The sequence below is a fragment of the Vombatus ursinus genome, unplaced genomic scaffold (genome assembly GCF_900497805.2).
Source record: "Vombatus ursinus unplaced genomic scaffold, bare-nosed wombat genome assembly UNPS02014786.1, whole genome shotgun sequence".
Taxonomy (NCBI): Eukaryota; Metazoa; Chordata; class Mammalia; order Diprotodontia; family Vombatidae; genus Vombatus; species Vombatus ursinus.
Window position 1 is genome coordinate 28,817,306 of NW_020954564.1, and position 24,082 is coordinate 28,841,387.

The 24,082-nt window shown below is 34.9% G+C and overlaps 1 protein-coding gene across 2 annotated transcripts in view; it reads left to right on the forward strand.

Moving 5' to 3' along the window:
- The window catches only part of PHKB (phosphorylase kinase regulatory subunit beta), a 231,278-nt gene that overhangs the window by 115,969 nt on the left and 91,227 nt on the right, over nucleotides 1-24,082 (forward strand). For both annotated transcript variants that reach the window (XM_027867903.1, XM_027867904.1), the window contains 5 exons: nucleotides 9,354-9,449; nucleotides 11,586-11,783; nucleotides 12,801-12,858; nucleotides 14,589-14,666; nucleotides 16,375-16,533. In XM_027867903.1, the coding sequence (XP_027723704.1) occupies nucleotides 9,354-9,449; nucleotides 11,586-11,783; nucleotides 12,801-12,858; nucleotides 14,589-14,666; nucleotides 16,375-16,533 (589 nt within the window). The remainder of the gene's footprint in view (nucleotides 1-9,353; nucleotides 9,450-11,585; nucleotides 11,784-12,800; nucleotides 12,859-14,588; nucleotides 14,667-16,374; nucleotides 16,534-24,082) is intronic.

Consider the following 24,082-nt stretch of genomic DNA (forward strand, 5'->3'; position numbering starts at 1 on the left):
AATTTGCAAAGTTCAGGCTGTACTGTGGAGTTTTTGGGTATGGAGTTTGACATGTCTGTTTTATAGGACTCTGTAAAGTGATTGCAAAATTTATTTGGAAAAAAATACAATATATAGAGAAATAATGAAAAGAAATGAATGGAGAATTACATTTCCAGACATCAAACTGTCTTATAAAACAGGACATCAAAGTTAATTGGTATTGGTTTAAAAAGAGAGGTATATCAATGGAACAAGCTAGAAAAGGGAGAATCAGTAGAACAGTGGAACTCAGTCACAGTAAATAGTGATTCAATAAACTGAAAAGCAGGGGCAGCTAGGTGGTACAGTGGATAAGCTCAGGCCTTGGAGTCAGGAGGACCTGAGTTCAAATCCGGCTCAGACACATGACACTTACTAGGTATGTGACCCAGGGCAAGTCACTTAACCTCAATTGCCTCACCAAAAAGGCAAAAAAAACAAAAACAAAACAAAATTGAAAAACAAATATGTAGGAAAAACTCCTTTTTTGATAAAAACTACATTAAAAAAAAGCCAGTGTAGCAGAATTTAGGCTTAGACCTAGGCCCTGCATTATATCCTACAATACATGGATACTTGACCTTAATATTAAAGATCATACAATTAAAAATTAGGAGAGAAACAGATCATATACCTTTCTTTTTTTTAATCACTTATTTAGTAATTTATAACATTCAGTTTTTAAGATTTTTAGTTCCAAATTCTCTCTTTCCCTCTAGCCTCTCCCCTACCCACTGAGAGAGCAAGCAATATGATATCAAAGATCTTTCACATCTATGGATAGAAGATGTATTTTTTAACCAAATAAGGGATAAAAGCAATTACAGAAGATAAAATAGATAACTGTGATTATATGGAACTGAAAAACTTCTTCATAAACAAAACTTATGTACCTAAGATATGGAAGGAAGTGATTGAAATGGGAAAAAAAAATCTATTGAATTTCTGTAATAAGCATTTGGCATCCTTTCCACAGTAGATAAGTGATCAAGTAGTATGAAGAAACAGTTCTCAAAAACAAGCAAAAAAAAATATGTGGAAACTATCAGCAAACACGGAGAAATAGTTCTAAAAAAAAAAAAACCAAACCAGAAATTATTAACAAATATAAGAAAGAATGCTTCCAATCACTAGTAATAAGACAAATTAAAATCAAAACAACCCTGACGTTTCACCTCACAACCTGCAAATTGGCAAAGATGAGAAATGATTGGAATCATCGATACTGTGAGAAGATAGGCACATTAGTTCATTTGTTAATGGAACTATAAATCAGAACAACCATTTGGAAAGCATTTTGGAATGACTAAAATATCTATACCCTTTGACCCAGAGATTGCACTACTAGATTTATACCTTAAGGAAGCCTTTGATAGAAAAAAGTCCTCATATACACCAGAATATTTATAGCATCTTGTTTTTTCTTTTTTTGGTGATAACAAAGAATTGGAAGCAAAGTAGATAGCTGTTAATTGGGGAATGATTAAATAAATAGTGGTACATGAATATAATGGAATATGACTATCCTGTAAAAAAAATGATAAAAGTAATCAACACAGAGAAGCACAGAAAAATCTATGATCTCAAACAAGGTGAAGTAATCAAAACCAATAAGAACAATATGTACAATGACTACAACGATGTAAATGGAAAGAACAACTACAAAAAGTCGATGTTTCAGAATTACAAAAAACAAACATGGTTTGAAATTGATATGAAAAGACATCCTTATTCTTTATGTTTACAGAGGTGACATGTCCATAAATTTGGTACATTGTAAATATTTTCAGACTTTTTTGATGTATTGATGAGTTTTTCTTTTCCTCTTCTTTTTCTTTTATTTTGTCTTTAAAATATTTTTTATTGTATGAGATTGCTTTCTCTGAGGAGGCAGGAGACTGATTCTGGTGGAAATTATGGTAACATTAAAAAAAAATCATAAAAATTTATTTAAAAACAAAATAGAGAAAACAAGCAGCTTCATCCACTTCCAGAAGCAAAGATGGCGGAATAAGAAGTCACTCTCACCTGCCTTATTGACCTCTTAAAGCCCAGAAAATATTGCCCTAGGAAAAACTAGAACAGCTGAGCCAACAGAAAGATAGGATGGAGTACTCAACCCAGTAAGGTTGAGAGATTAATGGCAAAGGCTTTTCTTGCTCTGGAGGAGGGGAAGCAGTACAGGATGGGAGGCATCCCAGAAAGCCAGGGGCAAGCCCCACCTCAGCATACCAGGGGGAGATCCTGAGCCCCAGGGTAGTGGAGAAGGCAAGCGCCAACACTAGGACCCGATGACTACCTCAGTACAGGCAGAGGAACCAGTAGATACATGTGTGATGATCTTGTCCACCAGCCAAATTTCCTGATGCCTAAGCACAATTCCAGGAAGCACAACTCCAGGCTGACAGACATCCCCCAGCAATGAAACATCCCTGTGTAAGGCCTGGGAGAGCAGGAGCCAAAGAAAGGAGTACAAGGTCTGGATAATCTGGAGCCAAAGAAAGGAGTGCAAGGCGTAGGTGAGCAGGCGTCCCCCAGGGGCCAGGCTCCCCACCCCCACCCTGAGAGCTCTAGTGTTGCTGACCACAGCCCAGCACTAGGTAAACTGCCAGAACTCGACAGCCTCCAACTGCCAGCATCTGAAGCTCCAGCACACAAAGCCAGTGACCAGGTCTGGGGCTCCCAGCACAAGAAGCTTAGGTCAGTGTCCCCTGCACTCCAGCAGGAGAGCTCAACTTTTTTTAAAAGTCAGGAAATAGACAAACAGCATGAGCAAGAAGCAAAAACAGACAATGACCATAGATTCTTATTATGGGGACAAGGAAGATCGAGCCACAAATTCAGAAGAGGACAACATTGTCAATATACACACATCCAAAACCTCAAAAGGGAATATGAACTGGTCTCAAGCCCAAAAAACCTTCTTGGAAGAGCTCAAGAAGGATTTTAAAAGTCAAATAATAGAGGGAGAAGAAAAGTTGTGAAAAGAAATGAGAATTTTGCAAGAAAAAATCAATAGCTTGGAAAAGGAAGGACAAAAATTGACTGTAGAAAACAAGTCCTTAAAAAATACAATTGACCAAATGGAAAAAAAGTACACTGAAGAAAACCAACTCCTTAAAAAGTAGAATTGGCCAAAATGGAAAAGGAGGCACAAAAACTCACTAAAGAGAACTCCTTAAAAAGTAAAATTGGTCAAATGGAAAAGGAGGTCCAAAATGTAAAAGAAGAAAACAATTTGTTAAAAATTAGATTTGGGCAAGTGGAAGCTAATAACTCTATGAGAGATCAACAATCAGTGAAACAGAATTAAAAGAATGAAAAAGTAGAAGAAAACTTAAAATACCTCATTGGTAAAACAACTGACTTGGAAAATGGATCCAGGACAGACAATTAAAACATTATTGGTTTATCTGAAAACTATGATGAAAAAAAGAGCCTGGACAGCATCTTTCAGGAAATCATCAAGGAAAACTGCCCTGAAGTCCTAGAATCAGAGGGTAAAATAGTCATTGAAAGAATCCACCCTTCACCTCCTGAAAGGGATCCCAAATTGAAAACACCTATTACAGTAGAGTGAAAGAAGGGAGGGAGATGAGCATTGTTTGAACCTTACTCTCATCATATTTGGTTCGAAGAGGGAATGACACAATCAGGTATAGAAATCTGACTTACCCTATAGAAAGTACGAGGGGAAAGGGAAAAGAAAAGGAAGAGGGTGAATAGAAGGGAGAGAAGAAGTAGTAGTAAGGGGAAATGGGAAGAAAAGGGAGGGGGCTAAAAGGAGGGCAGACTGAGGGAGGCAGTGGTGGAAAACAAAACTCTACTGAGGAGGGAAAGGGAGAAAGGAGAGAGAAAAGCATAAATGGGTTGAAATAGGATGGAGAGAAAGTCACAGATAGTAATCATAACTGTGAATGTGAATGGGACAAATTCTCCCATAAAATGGAAGCAGATAGCAGAGTGGATTAGGAACCATAGTCCTCCAATATGTTGTTTACAACAAACATTTGAAGCAGAGGGATACACACAGAGTAAAGGTAAAAGGCTGGAGCAGAATATATTTTGCTTCAGCTGAAGTAAAAAAAGCAGGGTTAGCAATCCTGATCTCAGATAAAGCAAAGGCAAAAATAGATCTGATCAAAAGAGATAAGGAAGGAAACTATATCCTGCTAAAAGTTACCATAGACAATGAAGTAATATCATTACTAAACATATATGCACCAAGTGGTATAGCATCCAGATTCTTAAAGGATAAGTTAAGGGAGATATAGGAAGAAATACACAGCAAAACTATACTAGTGGGAGACCTCAACCTCCCCCTCTCTGAAGTAGATAAATTTAATCACAAAATAAACAAGAAAGAAGTTAAGGAGATGAATAGAATTTCAGAAAAGTTAGAAATGGTAGGCCACTGGAGAAAATTGAATGAGGATAGGAAGGAATATACTTTTTTCTTGGTGATACCTGGCACCTACACAAAAATTGACCATGTAGTAGGGCATAAAAACCTTACAATCCAAGGCAGAAATGTTAAATGCATCCTTTTCAGATCATGATGCAATAAAAATTACTTGTAATAAAGGGCCATGGAAAGATAGACTAAAAATTAATTGGAAACTAATCTAATTCTAAAGAATGAGTGGGTCACACAACAAATCATAGAAACAATAACTTCATCCAAGAGAAAGACAGTAATGAGACAACATACCAAAACTTATGGGATGCAGTGAAAGCACTCCTTAGGGGAAGTTTTATGTCTTTAAATGCTTACATGAATAAAATAGAGAAAGAAGAGATCAGTGAATTGGGCATGCACCTAAAAAAGCTAGAAAAAGAACAAGTTAAAAATCCCCAATTAAATAACAAATTAGAAATTCTGAAAACCAAAGGGGAGATGAATGAAATTAAGAAAACTATTGAACTGATAAATAAAACTGAGAGCTGGTTTTATGAAAAAAAGAAACCCAACAACAGTAAAATAGATAAAACTTTGGTTAATTTGATTAAAAAAAAGAAAAAAGAAAACCAAATTACTAGCATCAAAAATGAAAAGGGTGAATTCACCACCAATGAAGAGGAAAGAAAAACAATAATTAGGATCTATTTTGCTCAACTGTATGCCAATAAATTTGACAATTTTAGTGAAATGAATGAATATTTACAAAAATATAAATTGCCCACATTAACAGAAGAGGAAATAAAATACCTAACCCCATTTCAGAAAAAGAAATTGAAGAAGCTATCAATGAACTCCCTAAGAAAAAATCTCCAGGGCCAGATGGATTTACAGTGAATTCTATCAAACATTTAAAGAATAACTAATTCCAATACTATATAAACTATTTGGGAAAATAGGTTAAGAAGGAGTCCTATCAAATTCTTTTTGATATGAATATTGTGCTGATACCTAAACCAGGAAGAACCAAAATAGAGAAAGAAAATTATAGACCAATTTTCCTAATGAACATAGATGCAAAAAATTTAAATAAAATATTAACAAAGAGATTACAGCAACTTATCTTGAGGATAATACACTATGACCAGGGAGGATTTATACCAAGAATGCAGGCATGGTTCAATATTAGGAAAATTATCAGCGAAATTGATAATATCAACAACAAAATTAACAGAAATCATATGATTTTCTCAGTAGATGTAGAAAAAGCTTTCGACAAAATACAACATCCATTCCTATTAAAAAAAAACACTAGAAAGCATAGAAATAGATGGAATCTTCTTTAAAATGATAGGTAGCATCCATCTAAAAGCATCAGCAGTTATTATATATACTGGGGAGAAGGTAGAAGCATTTCCAATAAGATCAGGGGTAAAACAAGGATGTCCGTTATCACAACTGCTATTCAGTATTGCACTAGAAATGTTAGCGTTAGCAATTAGAGAAGAAAAAGAAATTGAAGGAATTAGAATAGGCAAGGAAGAAACAAAGCTATCACTCTTTGCAGATGATATGATGGTATACTTAGAGAATCCTAAAGAATCAAGTAAAAAATTACTTGAAATAATAAACAAATTTAGCAAAATTGCAGGATATAAAATAAACCCATACAAATCATCAGCATTTCTATATACTACTAACAAAGCCCAATAGCAAGAGATAGAAAGAGAAATTCCATTTAAAGTTGCTGTAGACATTATAAAACATTTGGGAGTCTACCTGCCAAAATAAACTTATGAACGATATGAACACAATTACAAAACACTTTTCACACAAATAAAGTCAGATTTAAATGATTGGAAAAATATCATTTGCTCATTGGTAGGCTGAGCTAATATAATAAAAATGACAATTCTTCCTAAATTAATTTACCTATTCAGTGCCATACCAAGCAAACTACCAAAAAATTATTTTGTGGAGCTAGAAAAAACAATAACAAAATTCATCTGGAAGAACAAAAGGTCCAGTATATCAAGGGAACTAATGAAATGAAATGCAAGAGAAGGCGGCCTAGCTGTACCATATCTTAAATTGTATTATAAGGCAGTAGGCGTCAAAACTACTTGGTACTGGCTAAGAAATAGAATGGTTGACCAGTGGAATAGGTTAGGTATATGAGACCCAACAGTTAATGACTACAGTAATCTACTATTTGATAAATCCAAAAACTCCAGCTTCTGGTTTAAGAACTCACCATTTGATAAAAACTGCTGGGAAAACTGGAGAATAGTATGGCAGAAACTAGGCATAGACCAACATCTTACACCTTACACCAAGATAAAGTCAAAATGGGTACATGGTTTAGATATAAAGACTGATACTATAAACAAACTAAGAGAGTAAGGAATAGTTTATCTGTCAGATTGATGGAGAACAGAAGAATTTATGACCAAACAAGAGACAGAGAACATTATGAAATACAAAATGGATAATTTTGGTTATATTAATTTGAAAAGTTTTTGCACAAGCAAAGCCAATACAACCAAGATTAGTAGGGAAGCAGAAAATTTGGAAAGAATTTTTACTACCAATGTCTCTGATAAAGGCTTCATTTCTAAAATATATAGAGAATTGATTCAAATTTCTAAGAATATAAGTCATTCCCCAATTGACAAATGGTCAAAGGATATGAACAGGTAGTTTTCAGAGGAAGAAATTAAAGCTATCTATAGTCATGTGAAAAAATGCTCTAAATCACTATTGATTAGAGAAATGCAAATCAAAATGGCTCTTAGGTACCTCATCATACCTGTCAGATTGGCCAATGACAAAACAGGAAAATGGTAAATATTGGAGAAGATGTGGGAAAATTGGAACACTAATGCACTGTTGGTGGAGTTGTGAACTGATCCAACTGTTCTGGAGAGCAATTTGGAACTATGCCTAAAGGACTATAAAAATGTGCATAGCATTTGACCTAGCAATAGCACTTCTAGGTCTGTATCCCAAAGAGATCATACAAATGGGAACCCAGCATGGTATCTAGCACATCATATATGCTTTAAAAAAAAATACTTGTTCAGTTGAATTGGATGGAAAGGATTGACTAAAATTGTCAATCATAAATTTGAAGCAATAAGTTTTATTTTATTATTAGTTCCTTCTTTTTGAACTTTTTCTTCTGTAAATTTCTGGGCTTCTCTTCTATTATTCTATGTACATTGTAACTACTCTTTATAATATCTAGCTTGATGGATATGTTGAATCTTTGTCCCTTTCTTTTCCATCTAAAACTCCTTTGATTAAAGTTGTTGCCTTGCCAAGAGCAAGAAATAGAGAATTTTAGACTTGGAAGTGACCTTAGAGTTCATTTTTAGTCCAGTCTATACTGGAATAAGAGTCCTCTCTACAGTACATCCAACCTTTTTTTTTTTTGAAGACTTCTTGTGAAGGATATCCCATGAAGCCAATTCACTCCATCTTTGGATAGCTGTTATTGCCAAGAACTGCTTCCTTACATAGAACGCTTATTTGTCTGTTTCCGACTTCCTCTCAAAGCTCTTAGTTTTTTTTTTCTCTCTGGGGTCAAACAGAACAATTCCATTCCTTCCTTATTACAGCTTCTACATTTGTGATAACTATCCCACTAAAGTCACTTCTTTTCTCTAGGCCACATGCTTTATTGCTTTCAACATCCTGGTTGCTCTTTTCTGAAAATTCTCTAGGTATCAATATTCCCTAAATGTGGCATGGAGAAAGAGGGGAAGAAGGGAATGAGTACTTATTAATTGCCTGCTATGTACTAGGCATTGTACTAAGCTTTTTACAAATATCACATTTGATCCTTTAAACAGATTACTTTGGATATAGTCTGGCCAGGGTAGAGTTCAAAAGGACCATCACCTCCCTAGTCCTAGTCTCTATTACTTTTTTTTTTAATTCAATTTTATTTTATTTCACAGCAATACATTTTCTCCCAGTTCTTTCTCCTATCAAGGCAAGAAAAATAGAAGTCTTTTGTAAACATATTCAATCTGGAAAAAAAAAACCCACATTAGCCATGTCCAAAGAAAAATCTGTCTCATGCACACTGATGAGGGTAATATGTTTCATCATGAGTCCTCTGAAATTGTGTTTGGTCCTTGTGTTGGTCATCATTTGTAAGTCTTTCAAAGGTGTTCATCTTTATAATAATAATATTTCATGTGAATTGTTCACGTAGTTCTGGTCGGTTTTCTCTGCATCTGTTCACACAAGTCATCCCAGATTTCTCTGAAACTATCTCCATCATAATTTTTTATAGCAAAACAGTTTTTCATTACAAATATTAGCTATAATTTGTTCAGCCATTCCATGATTGATGGGTACCTCCTCAGTTTCCAATTCTTTGCCACAGCAAAAAGAGCTGCAATAGATATTTTTGTACATGTTTTTTTTTTCCTTTTCCTTTTCCATTCCTTTCTTAATGAAACCTAATTTTGCATTAGCCTTTTGTGACTGGTTCATATGAAGATAATTTTCTACTAAGCCCCTCAGATATTTTTCAGTCAATCTGATGTCTATCTTATATCACTTATCAAGTAGTTGTGAACTTCATTTTTTTTTTGAACTTACAATTTAAGCTACAGTACAGACTTGTTTTAGAAAGGTGCCACTGCACATAGTGTGCAGAGTTGATTAATGTATTGGTTTGTTTTGCTGAACTGCTTTTATCTTATTTGTTTGTATTTTTGCTTTTTATTCTTTGTTTTATGGGTGACTCTCTGGGTAAAGGAAGGGACTGGAATATATTAGGAAATAAAGGTGATGTAACAGCGAAAGATCAGTAAAAGTTTTTAAAAAGACAGTAGTGGCTATTACAATTCTAAAATTTCTCCAAACTGTTTCTCTGTGATTAAGAAGTTCATCTTTTCCTGTTCATCTTCTTCTCCAGGGATGTTCTTGGTCTGTTATATTTGTGGATCTTGATGCCCATAATCGAAACAGACAGACTCTGTGTTCACTGTTGCCAAGAGAATCCAGATCTCATGTGAGTAATTTAACAGAGTATTTTAAGAACATACTAAGGATTTTTTCACATTATATTTTTCAGTTTTATCATCCATTTCTTAAAATTGTCAGCTTTGCCCAGAATAGGCTCTACTCTTTCATTTAAATATCATTCTAGAAAGCATAGATAGGAGGCTAATTCTCTTACCTTGAAAACCATTTTTACACTTTCTCACACCCTCTTACTTCTTGGTAGGTTAATGCACATTTCACATTTAACTTTAGATGAACCAGACTTGTCAATTGATACAAAAATGTTATTATAATTGTGTTGTTGTTGTTCATTTGTTTTAGTCTTGTCTGATTCTTTGTGATTCCACTTGGGCTTTTCTTGGCAGAGATACTGTAGCGGTTTGCCATTTCCTTCTCTAGTTCATTTTACAGATGAGGAACTGGGGCCAATAGGATTTAATGACTTACCCAGGGTCACACAGCTAGTAAGTGTCAGCAGCCAGATTTGAATTCAGGAAGTTTAGTCTTCCTGACTTCAGAACTAGCATGCTATATTCACTGTGCTACCTAGCTGCCCCTATTATAATTTTGCCTTGCAATAAGTTTTTTTATTCCATTTCTAGTTATTGAAATAAAATGAAGTTACATCATAGTAATATATAGATTTTTATTTATGATATTGAGAGAGATATAGACCACTTCAGATTTAGTGGACTCTTTTGGATTTTACTGTAGCATAAGAGTGAAACTAGAATTTTTCCCCCTTCTTTTTTCCCTCCACCAAAGTCATCCCTTAATGCTTCATCATGCTATGAAGGTGTCACCCATTCTTGAAGATTGTGCCTGCAGAGTACACAGTCTAGCTGGATCTACCAAGCTTAAAAAACTTCAAATATGTGTCTAGTAACTGAGGGTATATATTTTGTTTGAAGCCCAATCTACCTTAGCTCATTGAAGCTCATTACTGGCTTGCTATGTTTTTAGACACAGTAACATAGTCTAAGACCAAATACAAAGACTAGAGTGATTGTGATCTCCATTAGTAGAAGGAATATCCATGCAAGTAAAATCACAGAGCCTTGAAGCATTAAAATCATAGTTTTTATCTAAATATTTTATTATCCACTGTTAACTTATGTCTATGTATATACATATATACATGCAGATACATATATATCACATGGATGTATTATACAGAATGTCTCAGAAGTATTATTACAGATTCAAGCTATTAAAGATTAAAATATTTAAACCATTAAAGCCTTAAACTATACTATGACTTTTGGGAAACCTTGTGTGTGCCAGAATTTGTATTTCTTTGTGACAAAGGAAAGGAATTTCACCCCCTTTGTTTAATTAGTCATTCATCTCACTTGACTCATTGCTTAACCCTTGCTCCCAAACACACTCATGTCAGCTAGAAATAACTGATTATATTGACTAATTTGAGCTCTCTCTAAGTTCTCTTTGTCATTAAGGAATAACTTTTTTTTTCTTTTTTCTTTTTGGCATAGCTACAGCTTCTTTTCCAGAACTGTTGGGCCTATTCATAGCTTCACTCACAGTACATTAGTTATTCTGTATCCTCACAATCCCTCTAACATTTATTTTTTTCATAATTTGTCATCTTTGACAATCTGATCAGAGTGAGGTGAAACTTCAGAGTTGTTTTCATTTGAATTTCATTTCTATTTGGTGCATTCCCTCATGGCTTTTGAGGGTTTGCATTTATTCTTTAGATAATTGCTTCATATCCTTTTTCTTTTATTGGAGCATTTTTTTAAACGTACATATTTTTATCTATTGCCTTACATATTTTATCTATTCATCTCTTGGATATAAGATTGTTATTAGAGATATTTACTGAGAAGATTTACACCCACACAATCAACAGCATTTCTTCATTCTAGTAACATTGATTATTTCCATACAATAGCTTTTTAGCTTTATGTAATCGAAATCATCTAATGATCTAGCACTTGTTTGGTTAATAATTCTCATTCTAGCCGTAGTTGTTCATGGCACCTCTGTCCATTTTTCTCTCATTTTCATAATAACATTTAATTCCTATATTAGTGTGGCATGATGTTCTTTGCTGAAGCATAGCATCACTCTAAGGATGTACTTGCTTTGTTTTTCGTTTTTTTTTTTCCTGTTTCCTCAGAATACCGATGCTGCACTTCTCCCCTGCATTAGTTACCCTGCTTTTGCCCTTGATGATGATGCTCTGTTCAGTCAGACACTTGACAAAATTGTTAGAAAATTAAAAGGAAAGTATGGATTCAAGCGTTTCTTGAGAGATGGGTACAGAACTTCACTGGAAGATCCAAACCGACGCTATTATAAACCAGCTGAAATTAAGGTACTCTAATATGCTGTGTAATTGATATGCCCTACAGGCCCATACCTGACTTCTTATTCCTTTGGGAGAATTGGTCCTTTTTACCCCTTTACTTTCTTTTCCAAGCTACTATTACCCCTACAGAAATTTGTCTTATGACACTTGTTTGGAACTTCCAATATTTTAAGAGATTGTATTGTTGCCAAAATTAGTGCTGCATCATCTCTTCCTCTATGGTTAATTATACATCTCCCTTTTAAGTATAACGCCTCAAATATATTTAATTTTGTATTCTTTCCTTGAAGTAAAAAAAAAATACATATGTGTGTCTTCTCTGTTCCTTACCTAATAGGATTCAGATCTTTAAAATTCTGTGCTAGCTAATTCATATTTTTCCTACTGACCTTTACTATCCTAATTTCAGAGCACTGAATCTCCTGAAAAAAGAAACAATATGGAGACTTGAGAGTGAAGGATGGTTAGGAGTTTGCTTTAGTAGCCTAAAAAGTGATTGAATACAGGATAGGGTCAGCTTTCTTTTTCCCCTCATCAGTGCAGATGGTACATTGAGAAAATGTTCAAGCAACATTTTATCTTCCTGATTTGTTTAGCTATAAAATTACCATTTTGGGGGAAAAAATCAGCATGCATTGAATTTTGCAGAAAAAGTAGACAAGTTATTTATCATTTTATTTAATTTCACAGCTGGCCACAGTTTGACTGTATTAAAATAAATTTTAGTGTGTGCTCTTCTGATTTTTTAATACTTATCTGTTAAATTTTCCATTTATCTTTGAAACACCTTTTCAGTATTTCAATTTCAAATATTTCTGGTGCCAATTTAAATACCCTTATTTTGATCTTTGAACTTATAAGAAATGTGATTTAAAAAAATTAAATGTCTTTGCTAAAATTGGTCTAATTTCAGAATTGATTAATGACTGAATATATATTCATGTGCATGACAAATAATATTTTATCATATACAACCATGTTGGAAGATTCCAGCAATTGAAACAGTGAATTATTCTTTTTTAGCTCTTTGATGGCATTGAATGTGAATTTCCCATTTTTTTCCTTTATATGATGATTGATGGTAAGTGATTATTTTTAAAATATAGCCTATATAATTGACCTGTAAGAAAAGTGCAGTGAGATATGACCTTTTGACCCTAACAAAATTGTGCTAACTGCAAGGTATCTTATGTTCAACAGCATCATACTTTTTAATCTTACTGTTATTGATAGATTTTGTTTTTATGTCACCTTTACTTTTGAATATATTCCTTCAGTTCCTCTATCCAGTGATTCATTACTTAAAGATTAAAAATGAAAGGGAGGAGGAGGGAAAAGCAATTTAGCCAAATCTACCATGTCTGACAGTAAATGTGATATTTCACACCTATAGTGCCCCATGTCTGCAAAGACTGGAGAAAGATGTATTTTCTCACCTCTTATCCAGTGCCATGTTTGGTTGTTGATACTTTAAAAAATGTTTTTAGTGACTATTTTTTAACCTTACCATCACTTGCCAAAGACTTCCACCCAGTAGAAGCCTACCTTGTAATGAAAAGTCAAGCAAAGTCCAGTTAAGCAAAACCAATTGAAACATTAACCAGATCTGACAACACATTCCTCATTCCACATCTTTAGTTCACTACATTTCTACCCAGTGGAACTACTGGTAATGGTTCAGACCTTTTTTTTTTTTCTTGTACCTGTTGAGGCTAATGGCCATGTGATAATTATGCTATAGTATTATTTGTACTGAGTGGAGAATTCCTTGACAATGGAAATCATACTAATTATAATCCTATACTATTGTTAATCTTTTCCAGAATCATAGTCTCCTAGATCTTGAGCTGGAAGAAATTGTAGAGGCCATCTAGGACAACCCCTTTATTTTGTGAATGAAGAAACTGAAGCTCAGAAAATTATGCAATTTGGTCAAGGTCAATAACCTGGCTTCATCCTAAAAGATACATTACAAAATACAGAGAAAATAGTATCTGAACACTCAAATAACACTTATGTTGCATATACAATTCCTTTTCAAATGCTATGAGGATAATCCCTTTTAACACTTTTTAATTTTAACAACATAATAAATACACCCAAGCAATTTTTTTTAAAAAAAGGCACAAATTTTTATACATAGGCAGTAAACCTGTGCTGGAATTTGAACTCAGATCCTCTGACTCTAGAGCTGGTATGCTTTCCAGTGTACCACACTGCCTTCCTTCCCCAGTGCCTTATCATTACATGGAGGATCAGTTTGGCTTTTAGAAGACTATACCAGTAAAGCAAAAATTCTGTCAGGTTCCACCAATATGGAAAGGCTTTCAGTATGCCATGCAGATAGACTAGAATGATATATATCTTCTTCAGATCACCCCAGCTAAGTTTGGATAAGCTGATCAACAACTTGGACATAAAAAATAATGCTTCTTCCCCCCCCCCCCCCAGTTTCATTAACCCATGACAGCTATCTAGTAAGGCACAGAGAGGTTGTGATCTGATCAGTGGAGGGAGTGACCATACCAACAAAATTCTGTATTCTTTTAAATGTGTATAATATTAAGATCCATAATATAAATGCAGTGAAGTTTCAAAGCATTAAAATTCACTTTTTAAATCTTAAAAGTTCGGGTGGCCTCCTGAAATAAATTTCTTTTTTTATAGTTTTTATAGTTTCAATTTCAAGTCTGTAATTTGACTTAATATAGAATTTTACTCTTTGGGGGAAAATAATAACTCAGTCACTAATTGCATCGAATTAGTCTGATATTTATTTAAGTTTAGAATTTATGTGATTCTATCCTTTAGGAGTTTTTAGAGGAAATCCTACACAAGTGAAGGAATACCAAGATCTTCTGACTCCAGTCCTTCATCAGTCAACAGAAGGTAAGCTGTATTTCCTACTTGAGATCTCATCCTCATCCAAATTTCATCAAAATGCTTTTGAAGTATGTTAATAATGTGAAAAAATATATGCTGACTTGAACATGGCTGATGAAGCAACTTGAAGTGAAAAAAAAACATAGTACTCATGAATTCCTTATGATGTTTCATTTTTTGTACCATTTCATTTTCCCTGAGAAGAATGAAGTTAAATCTTTGCAGTTAGGACTAGTGTCGACTATAGAATTATCAAGTCATAATCCTGAAAGTCTGGGAATCTTTTTTTTTTTTTTTTGCTTATTTTACATTCACTAGCATCTTCACCAAATAAGTTGTGACTTTAATGTAGTATTTGGCCAAAACTTAACCCATCTAAATTATCATAGGCCCATTCAAAGAAATTTTCTTGGGCAAACTATATGCTTACTGTGACAATACTACCTTTCTTCCAAGCATTTAGAGCTCATACTGAGGAATTGTGAGAGAATATTATTTTGAATATATTTTACTGTGGCCAGTCTTTACTCTTTGATGTTTGATTTTATTTTTTCTATTACCAAAAACCTTCTAATGGGTGATTACACTATGTGGTTCATTTTTTGTTCAAAAATAAAGTGTTACTGGAAAGCAATGGGGTTGATTTTCTTGTGTGCCTTCCCTCTACCCCCTTAAACTACAACAAGATATTTGGAATGCCTTAAAAAGTATTAATGTGATTTTTAACAGAGTCATATTTTCAGTCCTCATGTTCAAAATTATCAATTATTCTACATGATGATTTTATTTATTATATTATATAAATAAATAATATTAGTGGTTTTTTGAATTAGGTTTAGAAATTCAGGGAAATTTCATTGGTTTTGTTTACACATTGGGCCCCCAAATGTCCTCATTTATTAACTTTCCCCATACATTATAGACATTTATGTTAGTAAAAGAACTGAGATGTGTTTGTTGATGACATAATTTTTGTTATAAAAATGGAAGCATGGTATTTCAGGGAGATCTTGAAGTATATGCAGTCTTAAAATAATTAAATTCTTGATATATGCTTGCAATACCTTTACAATTCTCTATAACCATGGTGATTGTTTTTTTTCTTCTTTCATGTAGTAGCTAGAGGTCCCTCACTTAAAATAATGATTTTTATACTTTAAAGTAAAGGCACTTTAGAAAAAAAGACTTTTAAAGTTCTAGTCTATTTAATCTTTAGAGAAGATGTTTTTTCTTTTCCATGATATTGAGTGGTAGGTAATAGGCTTAAAGTTTAAATGGCAGTTGCTTTTATAAGAAATGGTTCAGAGTTATAATTTTTCATTTAAGATGGGCGAAGATCTCACTTATGAAGATTTGCTGGACTAATCCTATTTAAAATAGTATTTTCCTTCCCTTTAAGTATTCATACTTGTTATTCTGTGGGTAGTTGTTAAAATTAAAAAATGTTAAAAGAGATTATCCTCATATTGCTAGGTAAGAAACCGTATGTAAAGCATATGTGTTATTTGAGTATTCAAATACTATTTTCTCTGTATTTTGTAATACATTTTTAAACTGAAGCCAGATTGTGGACTGTCATTCATCTTATCAAGTTTTGGCTGTCACATGTACTACCTTTTAACCCTCCCCTTCTAAAACCATTTTCACTTTATAAAGATTGAATAACAAAGAAGGAAACTAATTTTATTTGACTATATATTTTTAAACTCTGTAGGGTATCCTGTTGTACCAAAGTATTATTATGTGCCAGCTGACTTTGTGGAATCTGAGAAGAAAAATCCTGGTAGTCAGAAGAGATTTCCTAGCAACTGTGGGCGTGATGGAAAATTTTTCCTTTGGGGACAAGCTCTTTATGTCATTGCAAAACTTCTAGGTAAGTAGAAGAGGCAAAGAAAGATAAATACTGTTTCTCTTTATTTTCAAAAATTTGCATCTGACATTCTTTATCAGCATTTTTCTTGTATATTGTTTATAACCTTCTCCTACTAAACTTTTTCTCCTCTTTGAATTTTCATGACACTAATCTCTCTTGATTTTCTTCCTGATTATTCCTTCTCAGCCTCTTTTGCTGGATCTTCATCCAGGTAACATTCCTTAACTATGTGTGGTCCCCCCATACCCCCCAAAGCACTGTCTGTCTGGAACTTTTTTCTCTTTTCTCTCTATATTATCCTACTAGTGAGCTCAGTAGCTTCCATTGGGTCAGTTATCTCTATGTAGATGATTCTCAGATCTAGCTCTGCAGCTCAAGTCTCCTAAGCTCCAGTCGCACATTTGACATTTCAAATGGCATATTTCCTTGGCATCTCAAACTCAATATGTCCAAAACAGAACTCATTATCTTTTCCCCTGAATGCTCTGCTTCTCTGAATTTCTCTTTTTTTGTTGTTGAGGGTACCAGTATCCTTCCAGTCTCCCCCATTGGCAACTTCAGCCTCCTCTCACTTTACTCAACCTCCATATTCAATCTTTGCCAGATCTTTTTTTTTCTCTCTTCATGACATCTTATAAGTTACTTTGCTCATTTAGGTTTTGCAGCTCAAGTTCAGCATTTTTTGAAAGGCCTTTAGTGATATCAGATAGCATTCTTTAAGAGTTTAATGTTTTCTAGGGAGTCATGAATTTCTCATTTAACTTAACCATTATCATTAACCATTTTTCTCATTTGTGTCTTTAGTTAATCACATACCAAAAGGAATTGAATGATGGATAGTTAACTACTTTGGCATATCACCATAGTAATCCTCTTGGTAGTTAGAAGGTTAATGGATCTATCACTTGGAATTCTATGCAGAATCATTGTGCAGAGTTTCTTAAGAATCCAAGAAACTGATCAGAATTCTTGGGGCATATGTGAATGAAGGATAGTTTGGTGAACAGAAAAGAGCTATTTGTTTGATTTCCATCTTACTGTATTACAACTTGTTGAAAAATCACAATGGTTCTTAGTGCTTTTATCAAAAGGGCTATCATTTTTTGTAGATGAAATGCCTTTGTAGAAGATGACAAATGATGAGAAAAGCTAATTGGAAGCATTGTAGCTGAATTGTACAACTGCTTACCCTGTGAAATACTATTATTGTCTCTGTTCTCTCCAGCATTAGGATATAAGTGCTAGATTTGTTTGTACTCTAAGAGTAATAGTTCCTTCTTTACATTCCATTAGGGAAATATATTTCAAAACCCAGGTTTTCAGTTTCAACATTACATAAATGTGTGGAAAATAATATTTAAGGAAGGCCTGACACAAACCCACTAATGCAGAGCTAATTGAGTTAATGCTTTACATTCTGCCCTTTCCTAGCTGTAGTTTTTAGGGGTTGATGTATTTACATGATGCTAATTAAAGGACATGTGGAAAAATTCTCCATGCTTATTCTTCCAGGAAGAGGACAGGCTGCACACAAAAGACTTAATATTATTGATACTATTTCTTCTTTCTAGTGCAGCAGCAAAGCTAACAAAAAATTTTGTGCATCAAATGATGTACTTGAAAAAATGCTAACCTGAAAAATGTAATTATAATTAGATTGCAACTGTCATCTCAGCAACATTAGCACACTAAAGCCTTAATTTTTGAGAGTCTGTCAATTTGATGTTTGAAGAAGTTTAGTTTTACAGTATTTAATAGTTTCAGCAAGATAAAGATGAGTAGCGTTTAACACTATTATATATGTACATTATTTAGTCTATCTGCCTAGATATAAATAACAGCATAAGGACTTTTACATAGGAATCCAGGGCTGAGAACTGGAAATCAGGGTTTAGGATTTACATTCTAAATATCTTGGCCCTCATTTTCCTGCATTATACTCAGTTGAAGGGTAGAAAAGTAGGTAACTTGCCATCTAGCAAGAAAAGGATTTTCTGTCATTCCAGTTTCTGGGTAAAATTGAATGTTACTTTTTGAAAACTGAATAGAATCCATCCTTGAATAACCAAACTCATTTTCCTCATATGTCCAACACCCTCATTATTCAGATGAGGAAACTGAGTCACAAATAGGGAAAATGACTTGCTCCAGCTAATAACTGGCAAAGAACCCCAGATATTCTATTTCCCGTGCTCTTTTCACTATGTGCATTTGTGTCCAAATTTTTTTTTAACTCACTTACTGGCCTGTTTTCTGGTAATGAGCATAGAAAAATTTTAATTAGACTGAGTCTTGGACAAGAGAGACAATATCTATAGCCAGATCCATACTTAAAAGTCTCCAGCCTGGTAAAATTGGCCACAGCTTTCACTCCCCTGACATGGCATTTGAGAATCCAGACTTACCTCCATACTATGATGTTATAGCCTCTACCTTACAGGGTTGTTACAGGGATCAAATGAGATAACATAGAGTGCTTTGTAATTTTAAAGAGCTAAATCTTGGATATCAGTACCACCACCAACACCACCCATCCTCCGTCATCATCATTATCATCATCATCATCATGTGACATAAGAATAAGCTCTCAGTGAAAGTGAATAATTCATACTTTCCACTAATTATGATTGGTTGGCTCTCCACTTAGTTTCAATTAAGAAATTTTGCCATGAAGAACACCACCTAGCCTTCTCCCTCACTGAGAAACTTAAGATCATCTGACATGAGCACCCTTAGTTCCCCTCCTCCATTTTTCATTTTTTTCAGTGTCATTATTCTCTGCTTTCCTGTAGTCACAAAAGTGTCTCTCCTTACTTAGATTCATCCCTCTACATGTGCCCTTGCTTCATACAGTACACACACAGTGTCTCTATCTCTCTGTCTCTCTCTTCTCTCTCCTTTCCCACTCCTTCCCTTCTCCTGTCTCTGTCCCTTTCCCTCTCCTTCTTAATGCATTTTCAATTTTAAAATTTTTAATTAATTTTTTCAGTTATCAAACATCAGCCCTCTCTTTCTCCTACTTCCCTCCCCACCCATCCTGGAAATAGGCAGAAGAAAAACCAAAACCCCTGCAATGAAAGTTAAGCAAAACACATTCTCACATGTTCATGTCCAGAAACGTGTGTCTTACTCTGCATATATAATCCATCATCTCTGTGTCAGGAGGTAGATAGCATTCTAAATTACCGATTCTCTAGGATCATACTCAATCATTGAATTGTTCAGTTATTAAGTTTTCAAAATTATTAATTTGTATGATGCTGTTGTAATATAAATCGTAGTATAAATTGTTCCCTTTGCATTAGTCTAAAATGATGTTCAAGTGATACCAGCTACCTCCACCCCTTATTCATTTGTATAGACTTCTACTTGTGTTTCCTAGTTATGTGAGATTTAAAGGATCTCCCTCCCATTCCCATCCTTTTCTTCCCTAGTGTGTCCTACTCCTTACCCCTTTAAGGTCATCAAACCAACAAAAATCACTTCTCCACTCTCCATCTCTTTTGACTCCCTCTATGACCTGTGCTGATATTATGATTCTTAAATGATGCTTGTATCATCTCCTCTGTCCCCTATTAGAACGCAAATATTCCATCCCTATAAAGTCTTTTCTGATTGCTTACTTGTATTTTGTTTTTGTTGTTTAGTTGTTTCAGTCTTGTCTGACTCTTAGTGAGCCCTTTTTTGGGGGGGGGAAGGGTTCCTTGGCAGAGATACTGGAGTGGTTTGCCATTGCCTTCTCCAGCTCATTTTAGAAATGAGGAAACTGAGGCAAACAGAGTTAAGTGACTTGACCAGGGTAACACATCTACTAAGTGTCTAAGGCTGAGTTTGAACTCATAAAGATGAGACTGATTCCTAATTCTGAGCCCAGTGCTCTGCCCACTGCACCACCTAGTTGCCCTATTTGTGTTTACCTTTTTGTTTTTCTCTTTATGCCTATGTTTGTATTTCAGAATTTCTACTAGCTCTGGTCTGTTTATCAGGAATTCTTGCAAGTACTCTGTTTCGTTAATGATACATTTTGCCCCTTAGGATTATACTCAGTTTTGCTGGGTAAGTTATTCTTAGTTGTAAGACTTCTTTTTTTTCCCCTTTTGTATTCTGTTCTCTCCCTTCTTCCTTGTGCTACTGTGGTTACTTGATAATGTAAACTCCTTCAGGTAGCTTGCAGTATTTTTTCTTTGACCTGGAAGTTTTGGATTTTGGTTATGATATTCTGAGGAGTTTTCATTTGAAAGTTTCCTTCAGAAGGTAACTGATTGATTCTTGCTATTTTCACTTTGTCTTCTTATTCTGTGTGGTCTGGGCATTTTCTCTGGCTATCCCGCATGCCTGGAACACTCTCCTCTGCTCCAACTACTGACCTCCCTGGCTTCCTGTAAGTCCTAGCTTAAATTCTACCTTCTACAAGAAGCTTTTCCCAACCCCTCTTAATTCCAGTGCCTTACCTCTGTTAATTATCTCCTGTTTATCAGATTTATACCTTGTTTTGTATTTAATTGTTTGCATGTTGTCTCCCCCAGTAGAATGTGAGCTCCTGGAGGGCAGGGAAGGTCTTTTGCCTATTTTTGTATATCCAGTGCTTACCAGGGTGCCTGGCACATAGTAGGTCCTTAATAAATGTTTATTGATTGATTGATTAATTGATAGTTTCTTGAAATATGGTATGCAGCTTTTTTGGTGGGGGGAGGTGTCATGGTTTTCAGGTAGTCTAATGATTCTTAAATTCTCTCTCCATGATCTATTTCCTAGGTCACTTTTTTGTTGCTTATTTTTTTTTAATGAGATACCTAATGATTTGGTTTTTTTTTTTCATTCTTTTATCTTTATTTTAATTTTACTTGTTGCTTCATGGAATCATTAACTTCCGTTTGGTCCTTTTCTAGCTCTTATTTCTTTTCTAAGTTTTTCTTCTATATCTCTCATTTTATGTATGATACCATTTTAAAATGCATATTTTGAATCCTTGAGTTAGTAGTTTTATTTATTCTAATTCACTTTGGGATCAAGCTGTGTTTTCTTTGAGACTCTGCTTTTTGGTGTTTTGGAGTCGTTTTCTTCTTCTGGGTTTGTATCATGTGCATCACTGGTTTCATAATAGTTCTTTGATCTTTTTTTGTTTATTTAGTCATTCTTCCAATGATCTGCTCTTGGCAACCCTGTCAAGTAGGAGCTCTTTTGAGGCTCAATCATCCTGTCACCTCTCAGAGACTCCCCTTGTGCTTCTTTCCTGGGCAGGGACTGAGTCCATGTTTTTCTCTGGGCAATCCCATGCTGGGAGACTTTGGGTTCTGTGTCCATGCTGTGTCCCATTCTGTGCTCCAGATTTTGAGCTGCTGGCCTGGTTAGGGCTGAGTCCAAGATCAGTTTTGTGCATCCCTGAGCCGTAGGCCTAGCTCAGATGTCTGTGCATTGAATCAAAGCTCCTACCCCCTCTAGGAGATCCCTAGCTCTTGGGTTGGGTCAGGCCCGAGTATGTGATCAGTTTGGATATCCCTGCCCTGCTAGTCCTGCTCTGAACTCTAGGGTGATCATCTCTGGGAGTCTGTGCTCTGTAGACCTTGTTCAGAGTTATTTCTGGGTGCTGAATGTGAGTTCCTGGCCCCTTGACTTGTACCTGAAGCTGAAAGATTAGCTCCTGGGTGTCCCCTATACTATCTCTCTGCACTAGGTAAGTCCCTGCTCCCACACTGAGCTATTGGCTGGGGCTGAGGGATATGTCTTCGGTCTACTCTGGATTGGCCTTCCTCAGAACTCTAGGGGTCCCTGTAGGTGACTCCTTGCTGTTGCCTTGGCCTAGGGCTACTCCATGATCAACTGTGGGGTCCTTACCTCAGAACTTTAGGTGCTGAATTTGTGACCCTGGCCCATGCCTGTTACACTATACCTGCTTTGGTCACTTGCCTGTATGATTTCTATCAATTGTACCATCATCCTTTCTTTTACCCATGTTGATAGTAAACAAGTATTTATTAAGCGTTTACTGTATGCCAAGCATTTCTGAATGCTATTGCTGGACTTATCTTTAATTTTTCTTTCTCTCTTCCCTTCTCATGCCTTGTGTTACCAAATCTTCAGCATTCTCTAATGCCTTGTGAATAATCCATCCTCTTCTCTTCGAACTGTCACCATCCCATTTTAGATCCTGTTAACTTGTTACCACCTGTCCAGATAATCTTATATTTTTAAACTATGTCAAGATGCAGCCCACGGGATCCTTATACACAGATTAGTGGCCCTCATTTCTATTTGAGTTTGACCCAACTGGCATATACAATGAAGGTCCAATATCTTTGCCTGGTTTTGTATTATTCTTTTAGTATACTTTGTTATGCTCCCAGCTAACTGGGCTACTTTTTGTCCCTAAAATGCCTCTCTTCTGCATGGGTATCTGCTCACATTTTTTTCCCTGATACCTGGAATATCCTGTCTTCACCTGGTGATTTCCTACCCAGAACTGAAAGTCCAACTTCATTGCTACTTCCTTCATTGTCTTCTATGATTTCCATGATTTATAAAGATTTTCCCCTTCAGAAATCATATGATACTGTTTTGAACCTCTCTAATGTACTTATGTGGTATATTTTATAATTTGTGTCTTATCTATCTTCTCGACTGTAAGTTCCACGAGGTTTGAGGATCATATTTTATCTAATGTAGCTTTCTCAGTGCCTTCCATAGTGTTTGATGGATAAGACAATGCATCTATTGGGAAAACTAAGCAGAATCTAGTTCAGTATTTTGAGGAAATGATATAGATTGTCATTTCTGATATAAAGCTCCAACTAAGTGCTATGATTAGAAGAAACTACTAGTTATTTGAATTTTAAAAAATTTTTTCTTTATAGAACATTGGACTTTTAGAGCATTGTCTATAATAAAGTAGGAAAATCCTAATGTAAAGATACATTGAAAAACAGTCATTCATAAACAATAATTCCTTTAAAATAACCTCATAAAATTTCCACTAGAAATAATTTTGGAAGTTACTTAAGCTAAATATTCAGAAAGTATCTATATTGTCATATGTGAATAACCTGCAAAAATCAACATTCATGTGAAAATAATAAAATATTTCACATTTACATAGTACTTGAAAGTTTGCAAGGTACTTTCCTCACAGCCCTGTAAAGCTGGTCCACAACATTCTGTCTCTAACTCTTTGCTTCCATCTTCCTACCTATGCCTTTGCACTGGCTATCTCCCTTGTCTGGAGTGGGCTTTTTCCTCCTCTCTGCCTTATAATATCCTTTAATTTCCTTCAGAGCAGAGTTAAAGTGATAGCATAGAAAAAGCCTTTCATGATTTTTCTGGACCTTAGTTCTCTCCCTTTTGAAGTTACTTTGTGCTACTTTACGTATAATTTTATTTTCTTGTGTGTATGTTATATTCATGCCTTCCCTTAGTAGAATGTTGGTTCCTTGATGGTAAGGGCTGTTTTGTTCATGTATTTGGTTAGTAAACCTTCATTGAATTGCACTGAATCCTCAATTTTCACAAAGTAGAACCATGTTTAGAGAGGGTAAATGACTTGCTGCTTATGATC